The sequence below is a fragment of the Haliotis asinina genome, chromosome 7 (genome assembly GCF_037392515.1).
Source record: "Haliotis asinina isolate JCU_RB_2024 chromosome 7, JCU_Hal_asi_v2, whole genome shotgun sequence".
Lineage (NCBI taxonomy): Eukaryota > Metazoa > Mollusca > Gastropoda > Lepetellida > Haliotidae > Haliotis > Haliotis asinina.
The window spans coordinates 55,030,349-55,048,887 of NC_090286.1; the positions used below are offsets into that span (position 1 = coordinate 55,030,349).

An 18,539-nucleotide genomic window follows, 5' to 3' on the forward strand; every position below is an offset into this window, starting at 1 on the left:
TATGTATATATCCTGATTGATGGTGGTGTGTTGTAGAAGACTATTCTCGCATTACCACCCCTCAGCCTTGTTTAGTGTCCCTTCCAATACACCCAACTGTTTGATGTTATTCATAGGAATATTGGTTTCTAAAACGCTGAATTGAATTCACCCTCAGTAAGTCATTTCCAAAGACATGAGAATTTACTTCCGAGGAAAGCCTAGTTTCCGCATGTACTGTTTTAGTTAAGTCCCATTAGATGTCATCAAGTCCAATATGCGTATATGTGTGTGCGTGTGTATACAGTGCATATTGCGACGTGCTCACTAATGGCTTACACGCTCAATCTGGTTTGCATTACGCTATACAAAAGGATACGCTGTGTTATATTAGACTGTAAGGGACTGTTCATACTTTATGGCTAGAGCGGGATGATGAAGATTTTTTTGTGGAGCTGCATATCCAATGTGAAAGACACCCCACCCCTCCGCACCAACAACGTGCACGGCTCACAACACTGCACCAATGACCGTTGAGGCATGTACGACGTATACACCGCATCACTCTGCACGAACGACGTGCACGCTGGATAACGCTCCAAAGACATGCACGTAACATTACGCTGCAGCAACAACGTGCACGGCCCACAACACTGCAGCAATGACCGTTGAGGTATGTACGACGTATACACCGCATCACTCTGCACGAACGACGTTCACGCTGGATAACGCTCCAAAGACATGCACGTAACATTACGCTGCAGCAACAACGTGCACGGCCCACAACACTGCAGCAATGACCGTTGAGGCATGTACGACGTATACACCGCATCACTCTGCACGAACGACGTTCACGCTGGATAACGCTCCAAAGACATGCACGTAACATTACGCTGCAGCAACAACGTGCACGGCCCACAACACTGCAGCAATGACCGTTGAGGCATGTACGACGTATAAACCGCATCACTCTGCACGAACGACGTGCACGCTGGATAACGCTCCAAAGACATGCACGTAACATTACGCTGCAGCAACAACGTGCACGGCTCACAACACTGCACCAATGACCGTTGAGGCATGTACGACGTATAAACCGCATCACTCTGCACGAACGACGTTCACGCTGGATAACGCTCCAAAGACATGCACGTTACATTACGCTGCAGCAGCAACGTGCACGCTGGAAAACGCTGCACCAATGAAATGCACGCAGTATTAAGCTACACCAGCTATTCTCGAAACGTTCTGTTAAGCTCAATCTTAACATGATTGGCTGCGATCAAAGTTAAGAATTCTTAGGGCTACGAACGTTTCGAGAATTGGGGTCCAGCGACGTAAACGCTGAATAGCGCACCTCAACGACAGCCATGCCTTATTACGCTGCATCAACGACTTGTTGGTTCATCACCAACGAGAACACGCAACTTGCCGTGAATCCATATAGTACTGACGTCGTCCACGCAGAATTAATCAACGCGCCTGATTCCTTTTATCAGTGGAACTGTCATACGTTATCGCTCGTTAGAGAAACCGCGTCTTCACAACGTGGCCTCACTTTAAAGTGTAGATAAGGTAGCCGGTATCAAATACTACAAATACCAGTTCTCAAATGAGGCGCGAGTTATCTTCAAAATTAAGCCTTTAATCGCAAACTGGGAAGCCGAATACATTAGCCAAATCTGCCTAAAATACCCTGCCAAGCTTGTGAAGGTGCAGTGTTAGCATCAACAAAATATTAATACCGTATACGTGTATTCAGCGATAGTACATTGGTTGTGAGATACATACGATCCAAATATGTCTATATTCGATATGAAATTTTGTTGTTATTGCTACAAAGTACGAGCTATCTGAGGAACTGATAGACAACCATGTAAAACCGATGCCTCGTCGGATTGAACAGTGTGGTGGAATTACTACTGCCGTATTGTGAACGACCTTATAATGCGACATAATAATAATAATAATAATAATAATAATAATAATAATAATAATAATAATAATAATAATACAAGGGGGAGGAGTTATGGAGCATCTTGTGGAAGATCAGGCCTACACCTATCTTGGAATGCAAGTTCGAGACAAGCTCCAGAATGCCCAGATTCAAGATAAACTTCGGGCCGAGTATAAATCTCGTTTAAAGAAAATCTGGAGTTCAGAGCTAAATGCTCGAAACAAAGTCAAAGCCACCAATACCTTTGCTGTGCCAGTCCTCTCCTATTCCTTTGGAGTAGTTGATTGGACAAAACAAGACATCCAGAATCTTGACCGCCTGACCAGAAGGATCATGTCTGATAATAGAGCACACCACCCTCGCTCCTCTCTTAATCGTTTATATATGCCAATCAATTTGGGAGGACGGGGTTTGATTAATGTGGAAGCTCTTCATGACAGAATGTTATTGTGTACTTTTGCACATATTTATTTGTCAGATGATCCTCTGGTGATGCACGTCAAGATTCATGATGAAAGCAAGGAATTCCACAGCTACTTTAAGCGTGCCAAGGTTGTTGGACACAATTTGAAATTTGAAGTTGATTTTGTTGATGGCGATGTACTGCTGGACGGTACAGTGATGGGAGTAAACCAGGTGAAGTCTTTCACCAAGTCTGCCCAGAGTCGGTCCTTTATGGAGAAGCTGTCTGAGAAGCCATTGCATCGTGTGTATATGCAGTGTGTGGAACAGAACAGCAATCCAAGCGACTCCTTCGCCTGGATGAAGTCGGCTGGTCTCAAATGTGAAACTGAGGGCTTTCTTTTTGCTGCTCAGGACCAGTCACTTCCCACTCGCAATCGCCAGAATGTGATTCTTAAAGAAAATATCAATATGAAATGTCGTCTTTGCAATCAATTTACAGAGACTGTCCAACACCTTGTTAGTGGATGCCCTTCCTTGGCACAAACAGCATATCTTAAAAGACATGATGGCATGGCTCGCTGCTTTTATTATCGTCTCCGCCATGCCTGTGGCTTTGACTCCGAGGTCCATCCATGGTACGACGCTGAGCATGTCCAGGGCGTCCTGGAAAATGACAACCACAAACTTCTCTGGAATAGGCCAATATACAGCCTGAGACGAATTCCAGCCAACAAACCTGATCTTGTCCTTTTTGATAAAGCCAATGAAATTATTTATATCATTGAATTTTCTGTCCCTTTTGACAGCAATGTGATTGGCAAGATTCAGGAAAAGCATGATAAATATGCGGACCTCGCCTTTGAAATGTCTCGCTTGCATCCCAAGTACACTGTCGTCAGGCTCCCCATTGTTCTCGGTGCCCTTGGTTTGGTACCTCCTGATCTCTTGGCGCAGATGAGGAGAGTGCCCGGGTTCTCCACCGGGAGCACAGCCCTTCTGACAATCTGGGTAATGCAGAAGGCTGCAGTGTTGGGGAGCCTCCATATTCTCCGAAAAGTTCTTGGTGGGTTCGACTAGGCAGTGTTTCCTGGGAGAAGTCCCATTCGCTGTCTGGGCTGCGTGTAGAGGGGGCGAGGGCCCTGAGCTGATGATGAGCTTGACCAGCCTGACTGTGCCAGGATCACCCGAACCCTCTCTGCTGCATTTCAATTTTTAATCTGTAAAACATAATAATAATAATAATAATAATAATAATAATAATAATAATAATAATATACTAGCCACATAAACAAACTGTGCATTGTCAAAATATTATCCTAGTTGATAAATACGATGACAATGTCAAAGGTTCATGTAAACTTAAATGGAGGGATCATGTGACCATAACAAGCAGGGAGAACTTCAACTGAAAAGTCAATCACAATGACGTCACGAGTCCACAAGCGGGACAGTGGTCAAATGACCACGTCACAACCTCAATAGCGGGTATGTCCACCATCGGCATTGAGAACAGCAGTGCATCGAAGACGCCTAGAGCCTATCAAAGTGCAAGGAAGGCTTGTGGGATGTCACGACAGATTCTCTCAAGTTCTGTTGCAAGGTCAAGGACGTTATCTGGCGGATTAGGTAGTCGCTCGACATCAATCCGTCTCGTCCCAAGCATGCTCTATCGGGGAGAGATCCGATGAATTTGGAGGTCAAGGCAGTAAGTCAGTGTTGTGGTGTTGCAAGAAATCCATAGCAACCCTTGCCGTATGAGGGCGGGCGTGTTAACCCAGGGTCAGGACGTTGCAGAAAAGGAATTACCACAAGTCGAAGAATCTGATCCCTGTAGCCCTCACCAGTTAAGTTGCCCTGAACATTCATCAAAGGATTTCTTTGGCGTGCGGTTATTCCACCCCAAACCATCACGGAACCACCACCAAAGCGAGTCCTCTCCAAGACACAGGCCTGTGCATAACATTCTCCCACGCGTCTATAGGCACGTTGACGTCCATCACTATGGGAGATGTTAAACCTGGACTCATCTATGAAAACAACATTTCTCCACCAAAACAAGTGTCTCCGGACATAATTTCGGCATTATGTCAGGACAGGTCGTATGACGGGACGTCGTGGTCTGATCCCGTGATGACGTAAACGTTGTCGAACTATTTTGGGGTGAATACTACGAAGTCCTGGGGTGGTCCGGGCACGGGCAGTCATCACTGCAGTCTGAATGAAGCCTGTGTCGAAGATGGGTCGCCCTTATCCATCTGTCCTGTCTTGGCGTTGTTACACGTGGACGTCCAGAACATGGCCGATCGATGACGTCATTTGCGTTCTGGTAGCGTCTCACCAGTGCAGAAATGGTAGTGGAAATGTGCAGCCACTTGTCGTTGAGATATTCCCCCATGGGCCATCCCAATGGCCTCATGACGTTGTGCAGAAATTAACTTTGACATGCTATGCTTTTCAATAGCCGTTCAATTTTTTAACGATCGCAAGACAGTATTGTGTGGCATTCGTTTGCTCTGTACATTTCTATTTCCCGGAATTCCCGTGTAACAACGTATTGCACGTCTCAAGGACTAAACCACTGAATCCTCATGTGTCTACACAGGATTTTAAATTTCTGTACAGTTTCTATATGTGCCTAGTATAATAATCAATATTGATACTGATACTGGCTTAATAATGCATTGTCAAATATATGATTACGATGTTGAATCTAAAGTTGCATAATTTTTAGGGGCTCTCACGTATACTATGTTTTACACTTATCGCGAATGTTTGTAAAATTGGTTGATCTCAGAAACAATTCAGTAGTCATATCACGCTCAATATTTAAGACATGTATCTTTTAACATAACCGTGACATCGTGTTTGATTGCAGTTCAGCGCACTATGACGCGTCCACAGGACAAACATTGCAGACATATGCACACATCAGGCTATGTGGCGTAGTAACCCCATGTTGCAAGCCTCCACAAACTGGGTGCAGTCTCCATATCTACAGGTCGGGAAAATAGTCAGCGCACCTGCAAATATGAAGCCTGTCTTTATCCGTGAGAAACATCTTATACAGGAATGTGATGTTTACGTGGCATTAAAAATACCAACATGTAATCTCACTTCCAAAATGAAAATCTTAAATTTGAATCCAGTATAAACACTGTTCCCGGCCGCGCCCTCATCCTCGTGTCATGCTATCTCGGACTCACTCCCACACGCAGCACAGAGGGGAATGTAAAGCATCATATCAAATGTTATAATATAACAGTTTGTATAGGAATAGGACTGGTGAGCATCTAGCAGTCTGTGGTTGGACGGCATTCGCTGCATCGTGGTGTCCCGTTTTGTACTGATTGTGGTTGACAATTGCACTGATTGTGTTGAAGATGACATTACCTACTGTTTTAGAGTGTGCATAAACAATTGTGTCCACATAGCCAAGCTACTATACTGTTTACATAGTAATAGACACTTATCTCCACATAATAATAAGCAATGCTAGTGTCATAGCAACAGTCACTTATCTCCTTATAGTGATAAGCAATGCTAGTGTCATAGCAACAGTCACTTGTCTCCTTATAGTGATAAGCAATGCTAGTGTCATAGCAACAGACACTTATCTCCTTATACTGATAAGCAATGCTAGTGTCATAGCAACAGTCACTTATCTCCACATAATAATAAGCAATGCTAGTGTCATAGCAACAGACACTTATCTCCACATAATAATAAGCAATGCTAGTGTCATAGTATCAGACACTCATCTTCTTATAGCTATAAGCAATGCTAGTGTCATAGCAACAGTCACTTATCTCCTTATACTGATAAGCAATGCTAGTGTCATAGCAACAGTCACTTATCTCCTTATACTGATAAGCAATGCTAGTGTCATAGCAACAGTCACTTATCTCCTTATAGTGATAAGCAATTCTAGTATCATAGTAATAGACACTTATCTCCACATAATAAGAAGCAATGCTAGTGTCATAGTATCAGACACTTATCTCCTTAGAGTAATTATTACTGCTAGTGTCATAGTAACAGACACTTATCTCCTTATAGCGATAAGCAATGCTAGTGTCATAGTAACAGACACTTATCTCCTTATAGTAATAAGCAATGCTTGTGTCATACTGGTACACACACAAAAGATGATCCACGACCTGACAAATGACCCCAATTTGCATACTCGGGAACGCCCCACAGAACGATCCACTTGAAACAAGAGGGAGACAGGTTGTCTGATAAATATCGCGAAGTTCATTTTCCCCGTGCGTTTCACGCATGAATTGTTATAGCACACTCGATTTGGGAACAGGTACGATCCCAACGAATTGAATAAACACAATATACTGAGCAAATATGTTTAGGACCACCGGTCCATTTCACGAAGCAAATGCCATTTTCCTGGGTTTTTTTTTTTAAACAAAATTGTTGAATATCTAAAATGCTTGTCAATGCCCCAGTCATCTATTTGTCTTCGTCTTAACTAAAGGTTACCGTGGAATATCAGTATCTTATGCCTGAAATTGCAGTCTTATCATTCGAAGGAATATGCGGTGTTGATTTCATGTCACGGTTAGCATGTATTGCACGTACATAATCGTCAAGCTACCCACAGCAGCCAAGTGTACTCGCCCATTTCGTTGTACCGTCTCTCTTGTCACAAACGCGTTTAGTGCGCAGGGTCATCTAATATGTGTCTAGCAGTAGCAACAGACACTTACCTCCTTATTGTAATAAGCATTGCCAGTGTCATACTAGCAGACACTTGTCCCATATCATGGCAGACAATTCTAGTATAATATAATCTTCAAAAAAGTAGGGGATATTCATGTTTTTCATTACGATTAAAACATTTTGGACATTTATCGGAGTCAATCGATGTTGATATGAAATTACTGAATGTTTTGAGAGTGCATCACTTCCTTACAACCATAGTTATTTGGAATGTGGTCGTGTTTGAAAGATGATTGGTGTATGGCATGTAATTTGCATGTATACGATTTTCATTTTAAAACAAACGATTAGAAACAAACACTAACACATGTGTGATGCAAGATGAGTGTCAAAATTAATGTTCTAAGTTTCTCGACCATCTTGAAAAAACGTCAAAATCAAGAATGGGACCCCATGCACGTGCATGGGGCTACTGTGTTGTGCACGTGCATGCCATGCGTTGTGATTAACATTGGTAACAGACGGAAATGGCGGTGCCTTCATAAGATATCTGTTCTTTAAACGTTTACACTTCCTATCCAAACTTAAAGTTCATTCCTACATTTTTAAGAGTATAGTAACAGACATTTATGTACCTATAGTAATACAAGCAATGCTAGTGTTACAGTAAAATTCACTTGACATGGATTCGAAACCTATAGCGATAATTGTATTGGTTCATTATCTCGTTATCAAGGACAATTGAAGCGTTTTTGCTTTTAACAACTTTATTTACAGATTTTGCACATAGAATACGCTTCAATGTGCGATTCCTCTTAATATCAGTTTTCGAATAAATGTTGTTTCATTGTTTCATACTGTACAAAATGTATCTTCCTAACATGTTCCACCCCTGCAACCTGATTGGATGGGTTGACCATCAATGTAAACCTGGAGTCGGTGGGTACATGTCACGGTAAGCATGTAACGGGCCATCCTTGTTAGTGTAGGAGGAAGTGTAAACACACAGGGCTACATCAGCAACATGTAAACAGACTGGCAGCTTAACATTCAACAGTCTTCAGTTCCCAGCTGTTCTGACTCCCCCAGACTCGTGAAAATTACTTTAACGAAATTTAATTATTGGCTTGCCGTACGTGATGTCTGGAAATATATAGACTTACGCTAAGTCTTTGATTATATATAGTTTTGATCGTAACATGTATAGCTATGTAATATATGTAATTGTAACTCTCACCACTCGTCTCTCACCAATGTTCCTGTCTTTCGCGAACATTATTCGTCATATGTCCTCTTTACTTTCCCACTTTCTTTTTGAACGTTAAATCTCTGCTCCTCCAGTATACAACCTCCCTCTTTCTCTCTCCTTCGCCCGCTCCCTCTCTATCTCCACATATGTCGCATCGTGCGGCCATAGGTTGCATGCAAAGACCAAGCCAAATGTTTCAGAAAGAGAAAGGAATTGACACAAGATCCAAGATTATCTGGAACTGCCTTCATGTAAGAGAGTTAGAACTGACCCTGTGCATATCTGCAGCCGAAACAAACGAATACACACATGGACAAGGAGGGCAGTTTCTGTTGGAGCGATTCATCAAATAAGACACCATTGAGTGCTGTGTCTCCGCAGATATGTTGGCAATGTTTCATCACAATATTATCATAAATGTTGAAATGCACTAAGAATTCCGACGAAGCATTAACAAATTTCTTTTCACATAAATATTTATATGCTCCTGGTAGTTACAATTAAAACATACACCTACACCAAAGTGCACGGGTGAGGCGATATGCTAATGCCTGACTCAGCGTGGTCTTCAACTGTTAATTGTTAGTCAGCTGGGCTGAAGGGGTCAATTTCGGGACAGTTACTATAGAAATGTACTCTAAATGACGTCACAATACAGAAACAATACCTGAAATCCATATTCCGTACCATCCCGTATTCCGTATAGATGGTGATTCGGAGATTGTATGTGTACGTGTGTGAATACGCGTCTCCTTGTGAGAGTGCGTACCCGTGAATGCGCGTAGCTGTGAATCTGTAAATCTGACATGAGAGGAACAATGTAAGACAGCCATCATCATGGTGGCTGCTTACAAGTAAACATCGCTCCGAGTGTACTGAATGTTGCACAATCAAGACACGATTAACACATCCGTTGTTGGCTTCGCCGAAGAGGAAGAAGATAATTGGTTATTGAGCATCCCATAATTACACTCTGTATCAAAATATTTCATTTTCATTTAATAAACCGGCTGTATACTCGGACATCCTGATACTCTCACTTGAAAACCTTTATTCTAGGAAGCATATTGGCTACTTGTCGACATTAGCCTGTCTTTAGCTTGCCTCCAAAGTTCAAGAATCTGGAATTTCGTGAAATTTAAAATATTGATATTAATGGGGTGGCTGCGGCTAAACGTACTCTCTGAGAAGACCCTTCACATGTGATTATCACTTTCTCAGCTCGCTATCCCAAATGTTCCTGTCTTTCTCGAACCCTGTCAATCCTCTGCTCCGTCCCTCCTGACTTTCCCAAATTCCTTTGAACGTTTTATTCTCTACTCTTCCACGATGCAACGCTGTGCCTGTTCTCTCTATCTCTGTGTCTTTCCTTCTCTCTCCCCTTGTCTGTTTTTGTCTCCCTCCCTTCCTCTCCCTGTGTTCTCATTCACGACGTGCAAGCGCCATTAGTGGGTGTAATATACACCAACATCATAATGTAACGTACTCGATGGTTCTGGCAGTCTTGGAAAGTGTGTTTGCCAGATGCTGAGACAAGACGGGGATGACAAAAAGCGACAGTCAGACAATAAATGTACCGGTGGTTCACAAAAACATCTATTTCTGTCATGAAGTGTAATGCGCGTGCGTTGTGTGCACATTACTGCCTGGCTGCTTAATGACACGGTGTTTACACAGTGTGTTCGGTTGAAGTGAAAACAAATTGCACATCAGAACCAGCAAACAAGGAATATGACAGTGTGCGTATTAGAGCCACCCCCTAGAACGACTCCGTACATCTGGACCAATCAACTTTCAATGAATGTGAAGTAGTTACCCAAATCTGAGGCCATGGATGTGACAGTGTGACTTGCTAGAGTTCACACTCTGTCTGACTTGGTTGATGCTTGTCATCTCAATCGATGTTCATGAATCAGAATATCAATCACTGGATTGACTGATGCAGGTCCGACTACTTACTGACTGACATAAAACAACTTGAGTTGATACTTGCCATCGTTTCCCAATCGATGTTCATAATGTCAGTCACTGGATTGACTGATCAAGTTTCGATTATATACTGACGACTTGGGAGTGGCTTTACAAAACACACTTTGACCAATGCTTAATGTACCTTGACCAATGAATACACGCCATGTCAGAAGACTGGTTTCCACATATACAATGTACATTATCATACAAATATATAAGACTAATTTGAAAACTATTGATGACTTTGAAATGTTGAAGATGTTTTTCATTGCGATTTGAAATTGAAATAGATGCATTACAGCAAGAACGCTATCGGATTTTCTTCAGCGTTGAAGTTTGGCGTTATTGACACAACCATTACTAGAAAACAGTTTACGTGCTGGGCCTAATACAGTATCAAAAGGCTATTGAAATACGTGGCGTGAACATGTCTTGCAATGAAGGAAACTGATACCTAGCAGTAGGTAAAGCATGCCTTTTTCGACAGTGTAGCGATGAGTTTAAAAGTATCGCTAATTACACATGCAACATACAGAGGACAATATTGAGAACTAGAAATATATCGGACCCGTAAGGTTCTGACTTTCGTGTGAACAATCGTATCAGACCAACACAGTGATTATTCCAACAGGATGGATGTATGTGACACTAGTTATCCTACACGGTCATAAATTGCCTAAACACAGCAGTGTGATGCATGACCATCACCAAGGGTCAATATTAACACGCTGACCACAGAATGTATATAACGGTGTATATCACAATAATCAAAGCAAAACAGAAACCTTATCAGAGACTGAGGAATAAAGCAATATATACACCAGAATCCTGTGAATCTATGTACAGCTATACCAGATCCATTATGGCAGATATATGATATATATCATAATACATCATTTAAGTACACACCAAGAGCTACAATTAGTGCTTTGACTATCTATATACAATAACGTGTGCCTCGGCTACCTTGACGAAACCATGCGTGTCTTTCAAAAGGTGGTCTGCTGCAGGTGCAACGTAACAACTAGACAATAGGTAGTGCACATGGGTGCATGTTTTCATGATGTCAAACAAACAGTGCAGTGCATGAGAGTGATGGTTCATCGTGTAATAACTTGTTTATCTGTGAACAAAACTGGGCAGGTGAGTTGAGCTTACAATTGGCTGTACACGAATCCATCACGACTCGCAACTTTGACGGTGATGGTTGTACGTAAACCTACAGTGATCATAGGCTGCTGTGGTTGTTCTAGTCTATGCAAACAAATATAGCAAATGCACTACCTACATGTACACAGTCGTCCGTCTGATGACTTCACGGGCGTTTGCTACAAATCTTACAGATATGCCCCTTGCACCTGTTCAGTAGTCTGTTATCATCACCTGTCCGTCTAATCACCAGAAGAAGGAGAAGGTCTTACCTTTGGTTTGAGTACTGACGGGATGGGACGGGAAGAAGACGAGCTGCTCCTCTGCCAGGAACTATCCTCCCTGAGGCGTACCTTGTAGTTATATCTTTGCCAGTTCATCGTGCTCTTACTACAATATCACCAAACACAATTACCGGGCTGGCACTTGTTGGGCATTCTTTATCGGAGTTCTTTGCAGTAAGACATATGTGCTTGTTTTCCTTAATGTTGACTGAGAACACGTTCGGTTCCTGACACTGTGGCTATAGGACGGAACTTGGGTTCCTGCCTCCCCACATAATTAGCAACACTGGCCTTTGTTATGAGGGCAAACGGATTAATGAATGGTGCTATGGTATAGATCGTACGCTCTGCGGCTGTGCTTATGATTGAGATGCTGGACAGCGCGTGAGATTGCACGCGAAGAGGGCCGGGAGAAGATATAGCGAAGTTTTATCTCTTGAAACCCGTTCACGGTTCTCTTTGACACGTATTAAGCTTGAAGTAAGCAATACCACGACCCGTAGGAAACTCCCATTCCGACTTGGTGATAGAAGGTCCATGTGATAATATCATCAGCGTTGAAATCCCATCCCACATATGTTCGAATTCTGCCGTTGAACTTTAGAATCTGTTACAGTTTATGCACTAGTTATTCACTGCGTTTTGCAACTTTATCCTTTTGTTGTTAAACTGTCACAAAGTTTTTCGTTATCCTTCGAGCTTTAATCCTTGTTGTAAATGTGTATATTTCGATATATTTTCTAAACGGTAACTTGACATTTTTGCAAAAGGAACGTTTAGGAAATGTAAATCCGTGCTTCGATTCCTCAGACCTGGAGGTTAAGGCGATGGGTAATCCAATTATTGTGGATGCAAAAACTCCAACCTCTGCTCCTAAAGGTGGCCGTTGTAAACATCGACGAAAGAAACAAACAGGTTAAGTCTCCTGCATTCACTTTTAACAGCACGAGGCTCTCTCCTGTAAACACGACACTATTTGACGAGTCGTTTCCGTCTTCGTCCAATACTTGTGAAACCAGCTTGAAATTCTTCAGTGTGAAAACTTCCGAGAAAGTCGAGGCTCATCGAAATATTTCCTCTTTCTCAAGAGCATCATCGGCTCGAACTCAGATAGTTCTGACCGACCTGGTGAGATGCAACGTGCTATCTGGCCCCTCCCTCTTTCGCGTTATTCCGCCAGCTTGTGGGGATACATTTCATATTTTCTTTGGGAGGGAGCCCGATTGACGCTGTGTGTATATATACAGTGCTAATTTTACGAGGCAGTAGGAAGCGACTGTGTGTTTATTATGTTCGCCAGACGAAGTAATATCGGTGAGTGAAAGACACGAGTAAATCTCAACCAATGATTAAACGACATCTCGAGGGGCAAACAGACTCCAATGCGCAGGATGATGCGTCCGTGCCGTATTTGGTATAAAAAATAACCGGGCGTTACCGTAGTTTCAAGGTCTCGGTTGACGGATGTCAATTTCCACTTTCGCAAAGTGTTTCTGAAGCATGAATAAAGAGTGAGTTTAGTTTCATGCCCCACTCAGCAATATTCCAGCGAAATGGTGGCGGTCTGTAAATAAAAGAGTCTGGACCAGACAATCCAGTGATCACCAGTATGAGCGTCGACCTGCGAAACTGGGAACCGACGACATGACTACGTCTCACCCAAGTCAGAGAGCCTGACCACCCGAACCCGTTAGTCGCGCGTTACGGCAAGCATTGGTTACTGAAGGCCAGTGTTTTATCACGGACCTTCAAGGGGAGAAGTAGGAATAAACAAATAAGACATACTACTTTATAGTCATGCAATATGTATCATACCAGTCTTGGAAACCTGGAGTATGCATGATAAGCATGATAATGTGTGCTGGTGATTAGGTGCCGGACGCTGAAGGTGTTGGTTCGAATCCCGGATGGGACTCAACCCAAACAATATAGCTAGAATGTGTACTTTACTAAGAAAGTGCAATCCCAAATTTAACATATGTTACAACCATTGCGGACTTGTTATGACGAGGAATGTTTGTTTCGTTGTGATTTTATCAAGTGACAATTAAACCGCAAAGCTTGTGTGTTCAACGTGAATCATTTGCAAGGACGAAGTCAGTATGTAGCCAGATTATTATTACACGTGCATGTAAATCGTACTGATTTGACGAAACGCGTGTCAGAAATGAATTTATTACTCATCCGTAATAAGAAGATATCACTGTTTGATAATTTTACACATTGCGTAACGACATCGCTCGTCAGCTACCAATACCACTCACCCGTTTCATTAATATATCACACGGGACATCGTTTAGTATCATCTGTGTATTTAAATATTGTTGAATGAATTCTTACTCGTACGTGCATGCATCTGTTATTTCAGTATCCACCTGAAATCCCCTTTCAGAAACAACTGGCACAACTACAGTCATTCACACAAAAGCCATTCGAATAAACAGTGCCATCTGGACGATGTAAACAATACGTTGGTGGCAGTGTTGTGAAGATACTCATTTCAGATTGTCAGTATGAAGCAGTGATTGTATGTGTTCACCAACAATCCCTGAATGTTGTAGGTCTAGAAACTCCCAACTGCTGCCATCCTCCAACAAGACCCACCACTTCATCGTTCAATGCCCAGATGATGCAGTAGCTCACATTCCTACGACTACGGTATCGGACAGCAACATGAAGGAATCACGTGACCCCGGATTTCCCCCCAGCGAGCAGACGATAGATACAACTGCCAGCTGTAGGTAGCCAGCTGCAGTCTCAGCATCCCCACTCCGTGCCCCCTTTACCGGCCCAACCTGCTCTCTCACTCTCTCATCCTCACACAGATTGGATCTTCTAGTTTCATAGGCAATTTGATCCGGTTGGTATTTGTGTATGACTAAGAGTCCGCCTTCATCACAGTGATGTGCTTGTTCTCAGTCGTCAGACGAAACGTGATGAACGGTACTCGGGTCAAACTGATTAGGGATGTTTTGAGTTAGATAACGTGCTAATGTTGTACCAGTCGGGATCTGGGAATGTCAAATACGAGTGTCGGGATGACTACGGAATACCTGATCATTATGAACACTAAAACATAAAATACCAAAACATGGTTAGTTCCAGCCTCGCAGAGATCGAACCTACGTCTACTACGCGACAAACCATGCCCCATAAAACTAATCCACCGACTGTCAAATCAAATTGAACAAATCTGTACCTGCGAATATGATTCATTGCGCAAATAAAAATTTGATCTTTATCACCTTGTCCCCTGAGAAGACATCAGGCAATGCTAATTTGATTTTGACAAAATCACTCGGTCAGTCATTTTTTTAATTATGTATGTCAGTGAACATTCCCGAATTCTTTCAGCCACTGTCCAATATTTGCGATCAATGATGACTACATGTATCTCGTATCTAGTTCAGAGATTTTACAGCGTTCTTAGACCAACGTGTAGTCACTGAATATATGCATACTGATAGCAACAAATAAACCCATTTAAACTGAAAAGGTGCTCCAGTGAGCTGGGACCTGCACCTGAGGAAATCTAGACTTGCTTCATTTACAGCTTCAGCTTTTCATAGAGGGCTAGGCAGCATGGAAAATAACGAGGTTCAGGGATTGTGAAACCGACTAGCGTCCAGTGTAAACATCGAAAGTGCAAAACACAATGATATGTTCGCACACAAACGAATCATGATTCTGAAAACGGAAACTAGTGCGGAATGGCATTACCCTTCCTGTTATACATTCTATACACAACAAAAAGACAGGGAAGAGGTTATACATTGACCCCTCAGACAATCAGTTCGAGTCTGGACCAGACAATCCAGTGATCATCAACATGAACATCGATTTACTCAAAAAGGATACGATGACGTGTGTCAACCAAGTCCGGGAGTCTGACCACCCGATCCCCTTACTCGTCTCTTACGACAAGCATATGAGTTACTGAAGACCAATTCTAGCTCGGATCTTTACGGGTCGAAATGTCCATCTGTATGATGTAGCCCATGCTCAAACTCATTTATTTCTCTCACAAACGCACAAACGATGGTGCATGAGATGAAAATTTAAATGTTCACTTTGTACAATCCGTTGCCGTGGAAACTTCGTTACAATTTCATGATTAAAATCTGACACCACGTTGCAACGACTGTTGTTCTCTGTTAATGTCCTTGCATACCATAACTGTTAAAGCATCTCTTATACAGTCCGAAAATTTCAGGCATTGAAAATCATTGTGGGGAATCCGATTCTTTTCAATGGTGGAATCTCTCCTCGTTTGAGGCATCGGTTGTACTAGCAGGTTTGGAAATGCCTAGCCTGTGTGCGTATATTGTAGCTTGGGAAGTACCATAAAGAAACGCTCTGTACCATATGGCCACCATTCGTTCAAAGGGAGATAACTGCAACTTAGCTTCGATCGAGTTATATGATTGACCCAGGGTTCCTTTTCATTATACAAGTGTGTGTGTGTGCGTGTGTGCGTATGTGTGAGTGCGCGCGCGCGTGCATTTGTGTCAGTTAAATAAAAACTAAATGCCGTTTTCTCCAACGTGTTTCAATTTTATCTTCAGGGAGATTGTAGGAATTGCAGTTAGGCTACTATCTGATATTTATAACTGAACACATACCTGTACTATTGTTTACATTATATATATATGACTTTCACTACAACTGTCAACTGTGGGATCTATGGCGGTTCGTATGACTTTTACTATTTCTCTATACAACTGTCAACTGTGAGATCTATGGCGTTTCGTATGACTCTTGCCATTTCTCTATACACATGTTAGCTGTGGTGTCAAAGCCGGTCCGTATGACTTTTACTATTTCTCTATACAGCTGTTAGCTGTGGTGTCAAGGCCGGTCCGTATGACTTTTACTATTTCTCTATACAGCTGTTAGCTGTGGTGTCAAGGCCGGTCCGTATGACTTTTACTATTTCTGTATACAACTGTTAGATGTGGTGTCAAGGCCGGTCCGTATGACTTTTACTATTTCTCTATACAACTGTTAGATGTGGTGTCAAGGCCGGTCCGTATGACTTTTACTATTTCTGTATACAACTGTTAGCTGTGGTGTCAAGGCCGGTCCGTATGACTTTTACTATTTCTCTATACAACTGTTAGATGTGGTGTCAAGGCCGGTCCGTATGACTTTTACTATTTCTGTATACAACTGTTAGATGTGGTGTCAAGGCCGGTCCGTATGACTTTTACTATTTCTCTATACAACTGTTAGATGTGGTGTCAAGGCCGGTCCGTATGACTTTTACTATTTCTCTATACAGCTGTTAGCTGTGGTGTCAAGGCCGGTCCGTATGACTTTTACTATTTCTCTATACAACTGTTAGCTGTGGTGTCAAGGCCGGTCCGTATGACTTTTACTATTTCTGTATACAGCTGTTAGATGTGGTGTCAAGGCCGGTCCGTATGACTTTTACTATTTCTCTATACAACTGTTAGCTGTGGTGTCAAGGCCGGTCCGTATGACTTTTACTATTTCTCTATACAACTGTTAGATGTGGTGTCAAGGCCGGTCCGTATGACTTTTACTATTTCTCTATACAACTGTTAGATGTGGTGTCAAGGCCGGTCCGTATGACTTTTACTATTTCTGTATACAACTGTTAGATGTGGTGTCAAGGCCGGTCCGTATGACTTTTACTATTTCTCTATACAGCTGTTGGCTGTGGTGTCAAGGCCGGTCCGTATGACTTTTACTATTTCTCTATACACATGTTAGCTGTGGTGTCAAAGCCGGTCCGTATGACTTTTACTATTTCTGTATACAACTGTTAGCTGCGGTGTCAAGGCCGGTCCGTATGACTTTTACTATTTCTGTATACAACTGTTAGATGTGGTGTCAAGGCCGGTCCGTATGACTTTTACTATTTCTGTATACAACTGTTAGATGTGGTGTCAAGGCCGGTCCGTATGACTTTTACTATTTCTGTATACAACTGTTAGATGTGGTGTCAAGGCCGGTCCGTATGACTTTTACTATTTCTCTGTACAGCTGTTAGCTGTGGTGTCAAGGCCGGTCCGTATGACTTTTACTATTTCTCTATACAACTGTTAGATGTGGTGTCAAGGCCGGTCCGTATGACTTTTACTATTTCTCTATACAACTGTTAGCTGTGGTGTCAAGGCCGGTCCGTATGACTTTTACTATTTCTCTATACAACTGTTAGCTGTGGTGTCAAGGCCGGTCCGTATGACTTTTACTATTTCTGTATACAACTGTTAGATGTGGTGTCAAGGCCGGTCCGTATGACTTTTACTATTTCTGTATACAACTGTTAGATGTGGTGTCAAGGCCGGTCCGTATGACTTTTACTATTTCTCTATACAGCTGTTGGCTGTGGTGTCAAGGCCGGTCCGTATGACTTTTACTATTTCTCTATACACATGTTAGCTGTGGTGTCAAAGCCGGTCCGTATGACTTTTACTATTTCTGTATACAACTGTTAGCTGTGGTGTCAAGGCCGGTCCGTATGACTTTTACTATTTCTGTATACAACTGTTAGATGTGGTGTCAAGGCCGGTCCGTATGACTTTTACTATTTCTGTATACAACTGTTAGATGTGGTGTCAAGGCCGGTCCGTATGACTTTTACTATTTCTCTATACAACTGTTAGATGTGGTGTCAAGGCCGGTCCGTATGACTTTTACTATTTCTCTGTACAGCTGTTAGCTGTGGTGTCAAGGCCGGTCCGTATGACTTTTACTATTTCTGTATACAACTGTTAGATGTGGTGTCAAGGCCGGTCCGTATGACTTTTACTATTTCTCTATACAACTGTTAGCTGTGGTGTCAAGGCCGGTCCGTATGACTTTTACTATTTCTCTATACAACTGTTAGCTGTGGTGTCAAGGC

At 42.4% G+C, this 18,539-nt stretch overlaps 2 protein-coding genes across 5 annotated transcripts in view; one reads left to right on the top strand and one right to left on the bottom strand.

Moving 5' to 3' along the window:
• The window catches only part of LOC137291892 (FYN-binding protein 1-like), a 67,023-nt gene extending 54,035 nt beyond the window's left edge, over nucleotides 1-12,988 (bottom strand). For all 4 annotated transcript variants that reach the window (XM_067823448.1, XM_067823442.1, XM_067823443.1 and 1 more), the window contains exon 1: nucleotides 11,657-12,988. In XM_067823448.1, the coding sequence (XP_067679549.1) occupies nucleotides 11,657-11,764 (108 nt within the window). In that variant the 5' untranslated portion in view covers nucleotides 11,765-12,988. The remainder of the gene's footprint in view (nucleotides 1-11,656) is intronic.
• Nucleotides 1-18,539, top strand: part of LOC137291894 (protein wntless homolog) — a 191,275-nt gene that overhangs the window by 81,930 nt on the left and 90,806 nt on the right. The gene's annotated exons all lie outside the window — the stretch shown is intronic.